The 12,267-nt window shown below is 36.3% G+C and overlaps 1 protein-coding gene across 2 annotated transcripts; it reads right to left on the reverse strand.

Moving 5' to 3' along the window:
- Positions 1-1,126: 1,126 nt before the first annotated feature.
- Positions 1,127-11,926, reverse strand: LOC118279133 (uncharacterized). Of its 2 annotated transcripts, none has more exons than XM_050698504.1 (6): positions 11,813-11,926; positions 8,647-8,830; positions 5,694-5,853; positions 3,373-3,546; positions 2,595-2,761; positions 1,127-1,368 (listed from the first exon to the last, which is right to left on the reverse strand). In XM_050698504.1, exons 2-6 carry the CDS (start codon positions 8,818-8,820, stop codon positions 1,141-1,143), a joined length of 903 nt encoding a protein of 300 aa, XP_050554461.1. In that variant the 5' UTR covers positions 8,821-8,830; positions 11,813-11,926; the 3' UTR covers positions 1,127-1,140. The 2 variants fall into 2 exon arrangements, with proteins under 2 accessions (XP_050554461.1, XP_050554460.1); XM_050698503.1 differs by lacking the exon at positions 11,813-11,926 and adding an exon at positions 9,324-9,425.
- Positions 11,927-12,267: the final 341 nt, after the last annotated feature.

Consider the following 12,267-nt stretch of genomic DNA (forward strand, 5'->3'; position numbering starts at 1 on the left):
GCTGCCGTGGGATAAAAAATATTCTCCTATCACCCAAGTCAGCACATACTCGATCTGTATACCTTCATCAAAATCCGTTTAGTAGTTTCAGCGTAATTGACAACCAAATATCCAAACATGACTGACGTAAAACAACGCTTACGTTGTGTGGGTGAGGTTTCCGGAGACCCAACTACCGCCCTTCTCAATCTGCCCAATCCCTAATTTCCCAACAACCCTTAAATTCCTAACCCCTAAAAGACTGATAATACAGTTGTAACGCCTCTGATCTTTCGGGTGTCCACGGGCGACGGCGATTGCTTACCATCAGGTCGATGATAGGCCTGCTCGTTTACCGGCTTATACCATAAAAAATGCATCTTTTTTACACAAAAATCTTCCAATCGCTTTCACTACACCAATACCTAAACATAAAAGGTCGTCTCGTAAACGTGTCGTAACATGTAATAAAATGGCGTGTAATTTGACGTTAAATATCTTTTTTTTTACATCGGGAAAATTCGCGTGAGGATGTAGAGTGAAGTGATATGATACTATATTGTTGGGGCTAATTGCCAACACGTACCGCGGGCTCTAAATAGCTTTCGTGAACGGTATTGTTATGTCACAATTTGTTACATTGGTTGCTTTATTGTGTTTCGTTGTAAGTGGTCCTAATTTTGTAGGATTTATTAATTGTATAATTGTTGGAGTTTAAGTGTGGGAAAGCCATGCTTCAGCTACGAATGGACCGGCTCGATAGGAGTGATACTACGCCAGCTCGACTGCAGTCATACCACGGCCTCACAGAAAACCGACGTGAAACGCTTGCGTTGTATGAGTGAGGTTACCGGAGGCCCAATTATTATATGATTCTAATTCATAATCAAAACTTAATTCGCTCCACGACAAACATATACATACAATTTTAAATATCTAAAATCCATATCTTACCTATCAAATGATGTCATACGTGCTTAAATTTCAATTGACATAAACTTTGGAACGAGCGCCTAGCTTCACTGACGGACGTACTGACGGACAATTCTATTTGACGTTTCAAAAGTGCCTTATTTAGGATTAATTGAAATAAATGCTTTGACTTGACTTTGACTTTGACTTGAGAGGAAAGAAAAATCCCAAAAAATATCAATCAACAATTTATTTCTTTGGCGTCGCTTCAGATTTGGTAGTAGCAGTGTCTGCAGCATCAGATGGCGCGGGAGTTTGTGCTTTATCCTCCTCAGTCTCCTCATCATCCATTTTGATAGGAATATTGAACCTGGACGAGTGCTGAGTCTGCAACTCTTGGACTTCTTCCACGTTTGGTATACGAAGCGCCATGATCGCTGCTCCATAGTTACCGAGCCCGGTGTCCCAGAAGACAATCTGTGGATAGAAGAAAATCTTTAGTATTTTGTTTAGAATTATAACATGAGCTATGTTTTTGGTGTTGGCAAAAGCGTATATCTTATAAGAATAGCCTTAGTTAAGTGAAAACCATACTTCGACACAAATGGGCTGGCTCAACCGAAGAGAAACCACGGCTTCAAAGATAACCGACATGAACCAACCAACAACTGGACGCCCAATTACTCACCTTCCCAATCTCCCGAATCCCCGATACGAAACTCCCAAAAGGCCGGCAACGCAGTTGTAACGCTTTTGTTGTTTCAAGAGTCAATGGGTGGCGGCGATTGCTTACCATCAGGTAATCCGTCTGCTCGTTTACCTACTTATTCAATAAAAAAAATCTACAGCCCTGAACCAAAAGCCCAACAAACCAGTCAGCTAAAAGTAAACGCCCAACAAAAAGAAAAAGGGAGAATATTTCCACCAACTTTCTCTATCCTATCCACAACCTGTTGAAATCAATCAGTATCAACGATGCATACTAAATCCAGAGCAAAAAATCTGATGGGCAAACACCGTGGCGCCCACCAATCACTTGGAACGACGGATAGGAGCGGTAAGTACCGAAATAGGATGAAAGACTTGCATATGTTGTAAACTGGGAACGAGTTGCGCTTTACTAGCTTTTTCACTAGTACACTGTGAATGACGGCGTGACATACAATCTACATGGTGTGTTCATTCAGATTTTGTTCTATGAATTCTACTTGAAGTATGATAACAATATTTGTAGAGTAAAAATTGATTTGCAGTTGATAGTGATCAAGTAATGTGTTAGAGCAACACTTTGCTTCTTGTACTACTAGCGACCCGTCCCAAGCATGGGTGCAATGATGATATATTATGCATGTATTATACATGTAAACCTTTTTTAAATCCCTCTATCTATTAAAAACCGCATAAAAATCCGTTGCATAGTTTTAAAGATTTAAGCATACATAGGGATATAGGGACAAAGAAACCGACTTTGTTTTATACTATGTACGAAGAAGATGTAGCACAATAAGCAAGACATATATTGTGAACATTTTAGCTTCCTATTATATACTGAAAATGACATAAGATATATAACAACAAAGCAAGATATTCGATTAGCAATAAGTGTCCTTACTGCTACTTGACTAACGTTTACAAAAATGATATTTACTAGTTTAAAAATAGAACTGAAAATTGCTTACAACACCAAATATACTAAGACTTACCTCCCCATCAATCAGGTACCGCACATAGTAAATTTCGTTCAGTTTCGTGAAGCCTAATTCTTGGGCGACTGTGTGCAATCTCGCTGTTGTGAATATACCACAGATCCCGGCCACACCAGCGCTTGCACTTAGTAACGTTGCTGCTTTTAACATCTCTTTTGCGATGCCTGAAATTATCATATTAAAACCAGGATGTATTAAAATTGTGTATGTAAGGTTAATCCAGGCCCAATGCACACCCTCCAGACATGCTCAGTGCCCAAATTCCCAATCCTCAAATCCCTACTCTCAAATGGACGGCAACGCCCGTTCAATTGAGAGTAGTGTTGACATGGTGGCTGGCCAACTGGCTGCCGTGTGACTTGTCGCGGTTTCGCACGAAACAACTCTTTGTATGATCCACAAATTGTTGTTCCAGGTCTGGATCTCATGTGCATGTGAAATTGTATATTTGTAAACGCATCCATGACTGAGGAAAAAATTCTATGTGGGCAACGTTTTATTAATAAGAAAAATGCACTCGTATCTCCTCTGGGGTTCCGTTGACGTCTAAAAGCAGCGAAGATTGCTTACCATCAAGTGATCTGTCCGTTTTTTGCTGCCCTATAAAAAACTTTTATTGAAATCTCAGAAACATATTTTTGGCAATAGAAAACATCAAACATTATATTCGTATAACCAAACTTGTTATTTGAAACAAATTCTTATCATCTATAAGCTACAGTTCTATTTGGTAAAACAAAGCAGTTACAATGATATTTTTAGTTATTTAACGAACCTCGATGCCTATACCTGTTCTTCAAAGCGACAATATAAATCTTGAAGTATCTCTTGACGCCCAATCTATCGAAGACACAAACTGGCTTCTCAATTTCATTGTAGAACTTCATCACAGTGGAATACAGGGGGTTGTGGGTTAACTTGACGCGGCTGAATGTCCTTGAGAAGGCAGCTGATGACAAAAAAATAATTAATAAATAGTACGAAGAAAATAGATGACTTATGATAGTTAAGCGCCATCTCTTGGCGTTTTAATGAACTACTACATATTAATACAAGTTTAGTATCATGGCAATTAAAATAGGGTATTTATTTTAATGTCTATCTTGTAGATTATTTTAAAATATTAGACACGTATTTTTTAGTTTCTTACGGAAAAATTACTTTAAGTTTTATACGTAGAAATGACGCAAGTGCGACAGCTGGACAAGAGGTCTCGGGTTCGATTCTCGGGCAAAGTATTGCTGAGTTTTTTTCGGTTGTTCAAATATTTCTCAATAGTAACACGGAGTCTGGAACTATGCCCAGTACATGACTTACAAAATAAAATAATGGTGAAAAGTGGTTGTACATTCTATAGCGGCATTACGTGCCGTAATGTACACCTCTAGTTATGGGGATAAAAAAATTGTTTAACTACAATAAGAAACCTAAAACTGTGTTACTTCTAACCCTTCCAGCTTTCTTCTCACTAATACCTTCTCTAGCAACTTATGTTTTAAACTAAAATCGACAAGTCTCATTCCAGAAAAGCCAAGCTCAAAATGCCATCAGTTTCCAATTCAGCTGTATCAGAATTTAAACGTTGCTTGCCTGTTTATTTTGTTTGGCTAATAGCTTTGCATTGGGACGTAACATCACCTCACGTGGAGTTTGTAGTCAGTAGTTCTGTATTTGCCTTGATAGCATCATCGCCCCTAATATAGACCTACCCGTATCTACTACTTGGAATCCAATTTACGTACAAGAAACAGGGTTTGAGGGATAGAAGGTAGCGTTTGGTGATACTCCCAAAATAAAATTAGTGTTTTGTTGAAAAAAGAGGTTCAGGATTTTTGATATTCGAGTTTTTAGTCCCATAAATAAAAAAAATATTGTTTCATTCCAGAAAGAGCAAGTTATCCACAAATAATTCCAATTACGGGAAGGACAGGGTGATGTTTAAACTTCCAGAGTCGAAATTTTGTACCCAAAAACTGTTCTGGAATTCACTATTGGAATTCTTCACTGTCACGATGAAATATGCAGGAACAAGATTATTTCACAATACAGCTGATCTTTCTATTTATTCAAATTTTTTTTTTTTGAGGTGTGAAAATCAGTCGTTGACTTCTCCTGCCTTAGGGAAGGAAAGAGGGAGTGTCAGACTCTTACTTGCTAAAAACCACCCCGTTCCTATTCTTGCTTTTCGAGCCGAAGCCCCGGTAACCTGCTAGGCAGTCCGCAGCTCCTGGTCATATTAAATGCCAAAAGAGACCGGCTCTAGCGCAGAATATGCCTTCAAAAGATTTTTGTTACCTAGCATCTTAAAGCCCAATAAATTTAAATTACCTTTCTCAAAACTTGTACCAAACAAAGACCCCTGTAGCTGAATCGGGAATTCTTTTTACGGATGCAGTAAAAATTTAGGCTCGAAGCATTCAAAGAATCTGCCCCCTAATGTTACTGCCATCGGTTCGAACCGAAACGAGTTCGATTCGTTCCGATTGATACGCAAATAGATTCGGAATAGACGACACTATTCAGTGAATAGTAATTTTTTAGAAGATCTTACTGTAAGAATGTAAGGAGAATTATATGTACGACTGTCTGGTTGTGTAGAAAAGGTTACAGGCACTATTGAAATCAAAGAACAAATATAATAGGCACAAATATAAGAGGTGAAGTAAAATACTAACAGAGTAACAGCTTCTTTGGAAATTCTCAGATAGCAGTAGATATTGTGACCGTTGTATATAATGGGCTTATCCTTACCAACTTGATGAATTCAACTCGTTAAGTGTTAAGCAAGTCTAGATATAAATTAAACTATACATACTAAGAAAACTGAAACGATCGATTGAGAAATCTTAAGGCACTTTTTTATGGAGGAAATATTATCCAATGACTTCACCTGCCTTGGACGAGGCGAGAACGAGTGTCAGACTCATGACTAAAAACCACCCCGTTCCTACTAAGCCCCGGTAAACCCGCTAGGTAGTCCACAGCTCCGGATCAGGCATCATCCCTATGGCACTTGAGGTGATTGTTGAAACATAACGCTCTGACTTTACAGAAAAAGCATTACCTATGTTTGAACATGTACAACGTATAACTTACTTTTCTCCTGAATCCTCATAATAAGTACTCCAACCAGTTTATCAGTTCCTTCTTTAACAGCAGCGATGGACATCTTGTCTTTCATCCAAATCCTGACATTATGTACAAACTCATCCGTCCCCTCTTTATCATCTACTATTTTCACAGATCTGTATGTAATCTGCAAATAAAGGAGTAATTGTTAGTGGCTGTCAAACGATTTTGATTGTTCATAACATGGGAAAGAGTTTAAAATCCTTCAATTTCGACTTTCGAATCTTGCTTCTATGGGAACTGTGTTAAATGCACTGTGTGGTCTATTAAAAGGAAACTTCCATAGGACCACATCGTACGCATTCCATATGACGTCATCAGTACGCAACGCATGTAGGTATTGCTAATGATGAGGTCCGTACGATGCGGATCAATGGACGCAGTTGTATGAGTTTCTATACAAGACAAACTAAAACCCGTTGCGTACGATACGAGAGGGTGTTATGAGCCCAAGAAGGCAAAAAAAGGAGACGAAAGAAATGGCAGTGCCGAGATTTTTTGGCAATATTAATTCTACAACTTGACATAAATTCCACTAAAATACACATTATGTACAACATGTCAAGAATATAGAGATCTAATAACTATGCAGACACTTTCGTTATCATTGTAATTTCAACTGTATTGTCACTCACTTAAGTTACATTTTCTATTAAACAAGACCCTAGTCGCAAAGTTCAACGCCCTAAATGCATTCCACTGGCATTTATTCGTCTTAATCTCGTACAAATTTGAGACAGTATTAGTCCAAAGTAAATTAAATAAAGATTAAGACTCTAAAACATTTTCTTCGCAAAATACTTTTAATTTCAACAACAACATAGTCTAATTCGAAAAGTATTTTAATCAAATAAAAAAATATTCTCCAAGCGAATTGTTGAAATTGGACATAGAAATAAAAATGTATACAGGCTTATTTAATAAAGTTTAAAGCGAGGTTTATTAAAGAAATCTCTAAAGTATTTTTCAATCATTTTTTGAACGAGTTACGTGGTCCTATTGTAAGCGGGATCTTACTGTGATCACGTCAATTCATCTCATTTAACCGACTTAAAAAATTGCTGCTCATTGAATTTGTAATTTGGTTTAATAATAGTAATATTGTATTAATTAGACTGCATGGTAGATGCGGTGGCTGGGCAACTGGCTACCGTGCAACGTGTAGCGGGTTAAATTCCCGCACGGAGCTCCTTGTTGTGTGATCCACAGATTGTTGTTTCGGGTCTGGGAGTATTTTTGGGAACTTGTATGTTTGTAAATGCACCCACGACACAAGAGACAATCCTGTGGAGTGAAAATAGTTTGGAGGAAAATAGTTTATTGTAAACTCTCTAGATTTAAAAGAAATAATTTCCACCTGGCGCCTGAATTAAAGATTTTTTATTTGGACTATACTAAAGCCAAATGACATCATCACAGGCAAATGACATATGAAATGGTAGGTATATGTTGCAAAGTAAAACCATTTTTGTCTAAGAATCGAAAAATTCTCAATAGTACTTTCCTCACAAATTAACCAAGGAGGCAGACAAATAATAAAATTAAATAACAACTCTAATTAAGGTAGTTCTAACAAAATATCAATTTTAACAGAATAGCTATAAAATTGCCGCCTCCCATTCCTAGTGGCGTCTGCTCAAAGCTTTAATTAAGTAAATTAAGATTTCCGAAGGGGTGATTCATCTTTTTTGTTTTTAGCCTTTAATTAAATTGTCAGCTGCGAACCGATTGCCACATTCTTTGAACAAAACATTTTTTTTTTTTTTGGGTAAACCATGGCCAAGTAGTTGGCCATATATTTTTCTAAGCACTGCTAGAAACAAAATACTTAACTACTTACTTACTTAACCCGATGTTACCGGTACGTTTTTAAAATTATTTCTTCAAAAATTCAACCATGCATGACAAAAACATGACTACGTTTTCGTAGCACAGAGCTACGGCGTAGCACCTTGTGTATCATAGAAAAAAATATTTTATTGGGAAATTCGTTCATTCAATTTTAATTCCATGATATCTATGTTATCTCTGTTTCAATGGAAAAAGTGAAAATTTTCTCTTAAAAGTCAAAGCATTTATTTCACCTAATCCTTAATGAAGCACATTAGCTAGGCGCTCGTTCCAAAGAGTAGCTTCGAAGAACGAGCAAGAAACTCCATAAGATTATTTGACACCTGACACAATTATCAATTCTAGTTTGGTACGAAGTCGATTGAACAGCTAAATGTAATTAAGCGACAACTGAAAACTAATGAGGAGTGACAGCTCTTATAGTGCGTAGTATTGAACCATGTTTATCAAAATGCTGAAATTCTAAGGAATTATATATTATTAGTTGTGTACCTTGATTATCGAATAGTCTCAAGCGATGTTATAGAGCAAAATGCCTTGGATTGGATTGAAATTAACAGATATTTAATAAGACATGATTGGTTCATTCATAATAGGCTTTCTTTCACATGAAATTCACGATATAACTGCCATAAATGGGTGTTTAATTCATACCCAATCAACAAACATAAAAGAGTTTTAAAGAACTCATTGTCTTTCCTAATTTAGAAGATGACTAATCCAATGAGTAAGAAATGGCAATGCTGCCTGTCTTTTGAGCACCAGAACCACTAACGCGACTCCAAAGAGAATTATTTTTTTCGAGATTTAAGTTATTTTTTATATTTTTATGTTTTGTTTTAGGTATTTTAAAGTTGTAAATATTGTGTAGTGTATGTATTTACTAACATAGTTTATAATATGTATTGTTACTAACAAACTGAACTTGTGTTGTCTTAAATAAAGGAATTATTGCTATAGCAAAAAAAATCAGAAAAAATCAAGAAAAAAGCAGAAAAATAGGGAAAATCATTGTGGCGAGACAGAGTTCGTCCAATTTGCTAGTATGCTATAAATATTACTACTTCACCTCTTCAGACAAATAGTGTTTCTTCAGTAATCGTACAGCGTCATCATATCTTCTATCCTGAAGGTCTTCAAACCTGATCCCACAAGGAACCCGGCCCCATATGGACGGAGCCTTTATCCTTTCTTCTAGAAGTTTCATTTTCTCTAATGTTTCTGCGTCGTTTTTGACCGCCATGATTGTTTAGCTGAAATAAAATACACCTTTGAAATAATTATACCTTTAAATTAATTAAAATGGGTTTCAACATTTGTGTCATTGGCGTATTATGTCTACCTGGTCATCGGTCTCTTTAACAACACGCCCATGAGGGTGCTTTTCCGCCAGAGATGTGCTATGCTAGATTGCTGTGGATGCGTTTGGCTTCCACCGATCATATTCATTGGTACACATAGCTGAGCACTGGTGGAAATGGAATAAGCTAAGCTATGTTTTTTATGTGGAAAGATGCGTGCTATGGATGGCTTCCCTAGTATTGATACATTGCATACTGGAGCTGCATATCTACCTCATACAGCTACAGAGCTTAATATCAGTGAAAACGGTCACATAGCTAACAAACGTGCTAAGTCATGTTTTATCAGTGCTATATTTTGCACCTAATTTTATTTTAAAGTTAATGAGTACTAATTTAAAACGTACATCAGAAAAATAGTAACATAGAATAATAAGCAACTTACACTTATCTTCAAAAAGTCTAGACCAACACACGAAAAACTAGACCAACCCGTTTTAAATAAATTTTAAGAATTCACTTTTACTTTTTATTTATATTCTTCCATAAAATTTATAACCTAACGTTACCAGATTTTTCCTAGTATTGACATGAAATATTTAGCTCAATAATATAAAGAAACTAAACCAATAAATAGATTAATCTAACCTAAAATATAACCTACTTATTTATGTCATTTATTGACAAATTCAAATGACATAGTCAAAGTGACAATGTGACTTTTGCTCAGATTTTTATGGAATGATTAAAAAAACGAGCATGAAGCCTTGTTTTAAACAAAACCTTTTTAGGTGGCCTCTTTTGCCTTCCTTGTATCCTATATCCTTCATCCTAGGATTTGAAGCTATGAAAACTCTGGCTATTATCACTACATAGTATAAAACAAAGTTGCTTTCTCTGTCCCTATGTGTCTTTGTATGCTTAAATCTTTAAAACTACGCAACTGATTTTGATGCGGTTTATTTTTTAGTAGATACAGTGATTCGAAAGGAAGGTTTATACGTATAATACATGCATAATACCATTGCACCCATGCGAAACTAGGGTGGGTCGCCAGTATTAGTATGAAAATTACAAGTAAATATCAATTGGGAATAAGCCAATGAACCAATTTACCAAAGAAACCATGATAAAAAACATAAGAAAATATAAAAAAAAACATTTCCTCATACTGTTTTTTTCCATTACAATGCATATATCAATATGACAAAAGATTTTTCTAACTCGAGTTATATTACGACATCATGCAAACTATAACTACATACAAGCACTTTGATCCCACCATCAGCAAATTCCATTCTCACCATAACAATCACCGAATTACCCAAGAATACCATAAGATTCAATTACCACCTCTACCCAAAACAATAGGAAAATGTTTGTCCAATTACCCTATCTATACTACTTACCGTTTACAAGACAAGCAGGTGCGTCTGATTAAATAAGGGTATCATTGTTGGAACTATTCTCGCTGTTTGCTTACTCTATGCCAAAGTTTCTGTACTGATGTAGGGATGGGTTTTAATTTTATCGATGGGGGGACGTTGTCGATGTTTTGATTTTAGATATATAGGCTTTTTAGCTGATTTTAGTAACCTGGCCTTATAATTTCCAATTATAAGTTTAAAATTACCAACCCGCATTGAGCAAACGTGGTGATTAGTGCTCAAACCTTCTCCGTACGGCCTTTGGTCTGCAGTGGTAACTTACAGGCTGTTAAAGTCATGTGTTCTACATCATTATCCAATAGCACACCACTCTAATAAGCTGCACATTGCACAACAATCATAGTTACCAACGCGTGCTCGATGATTGATAGATTGATTAAAATGTTTTGATTGGATACTAAGCTAGGGCACGTTGATTCATCATGTTTGTTGACTGACACACTTTAGTTCGACCTTGACACCTTTACCATTCGATTTTGAGCCTACATGTTATTGTATTACGTTTCTGTTTTCTATACTTGTTTTCTGATACAACCTTGATGAAACTTCAAGCCATTATAAATGAAAAAATGATAATGATACGAACACGAACAGAAAATGACTAAAAGATTTAAATTGAATCTGTAATCAGCTTTGCAATTATGATTCGTTTAACAATAATTATAAAGCACATAATTAATTGGAAAATCTTTATTTCGAGGAAACACTTCTTAAAAGGCCGTTGTTGCTAATGACAATTTATTTTACTCACTTTCGTCTTAAATTCTGAGAAAATTTAAAGGGACATTGAGAGTTCTGTTGGTCTTATTTTTGATGGGACAAGCTCGCCATAGTCTCCCAAAACCGCTGCAACCCCTGTAACCCAGGATCTACAGTTAATATAACCATGAAAACACCGGAACACTGAAGACCGGCGCATCCCAGAGACATGAATGACTGTCTTGGATCCCGTAACATATTATTAGAGGAGAAGAAAACGATAGTTTCCAGTTCGCACGGTGAATTTACTTTACTGAATTCGTCCTAAATTCTGACAAAATAAAAGAGACATTAAGAGTTCTATTGGGCTACGACATAAAACTTTTAAATGTAATATGTTTTGCTAACCTCCGTCAACACAGACTACGTAGGCAGGTGCACGTGTTAGGATTATCCCGTTGCTCGTTCGTTGAATGGTTGCAAGTTGCAAGCTACCACATGCAATAAATGTAGACAATTACAATTATCTCTACCGAAGTATGGTGTCTGCAATTGGCGATAGATTTGCTCTCTCTTTAAATGCATGGTCAGCAGTGGCATTTACAGTCAATTGACCGAGAAGACAGTGATGGCCAACTAGATACAAATTACTCTAGTGATCACTGAATTGAACAAAGATTTATTATAAACTACGTGGCGTCTTTTATGAAATGAAATATGCATTCAATCGTGCAACGACTGCGAAATGAAATTATATGAACCTAGAAATTCAAATACCTCACCTTACCTTATAAAATTTTCCAGAACCGGCAACGAAACTACCAATTTACTTATACAGTGTTCGCAAACAAAATAAAATGGTATTCGCTCCACCATACACAGCACAGCACGCCACACTGACTTGCCGAACTTCGTTCAATAGGGGAAGCGAAAAAAAAAGAAAATAAATCAATACTGAGGCAAGGCGTTCATAAAAGTTTGCACGGAATCAAGTAAAATGACTTCCAACGAAGAATAGTTTAATGTTTGGCGTGAAAGGGTTCTGTACGTTTTTTAATTTGAGAATAAAAATGGTAGAAACGATTTTAATTTATAATGATATTCATTTTGACATACATTTTTGCACACAATTGCCTCTGGTTGTATAGTTTTAGATGTATGAATATGAAGGTTTTGTACCTACAAGTGTAGCGTATAAAGTACGTTGCCGACCTTTTGGGAGTTAGGAATTTAAGGGTGGTT

This window comes from Spodoptera frugiperda, chromosome 14, assembly GCF_023101765.2.
Source record: "Spodoptera frugiperda isolate SF20-4 chromosome 14, AGI-APGP_CSIRO_Sfru_2.0, whole genome shotgun sequence".
NCBI lineage: Eukaryota > Metazoa > Arthropoda > Insecta > Lepidoptera > Noctuidae > Spodoptera > Spodoptera frugiperda.

Bases quoted from the DNA above. Each gene is read 5' to 3' on its own strand.
- LOC118279133 (XM_050698504.1), bottom strand. From the start codon at position 8,820: ATGGCGGTCAAAAACGACGCAGAAACATTAGAGAAAATGAAACTTCTA. The intron at 3,547-5,693 runs GTAAGTTATACG...TTTTGTCATCAG, and splicing joins TATGAGGATTCAGGAGAAAA to CTGCCTTCTCAAGGACATTC. The intron at 2,762-3,372 runs GTTCGTTAAATA...TGATAATTTCAG, and splicing joins GAACAGGTATAGGCATCGAG to GCATCGCAAAAGAGATGTTA.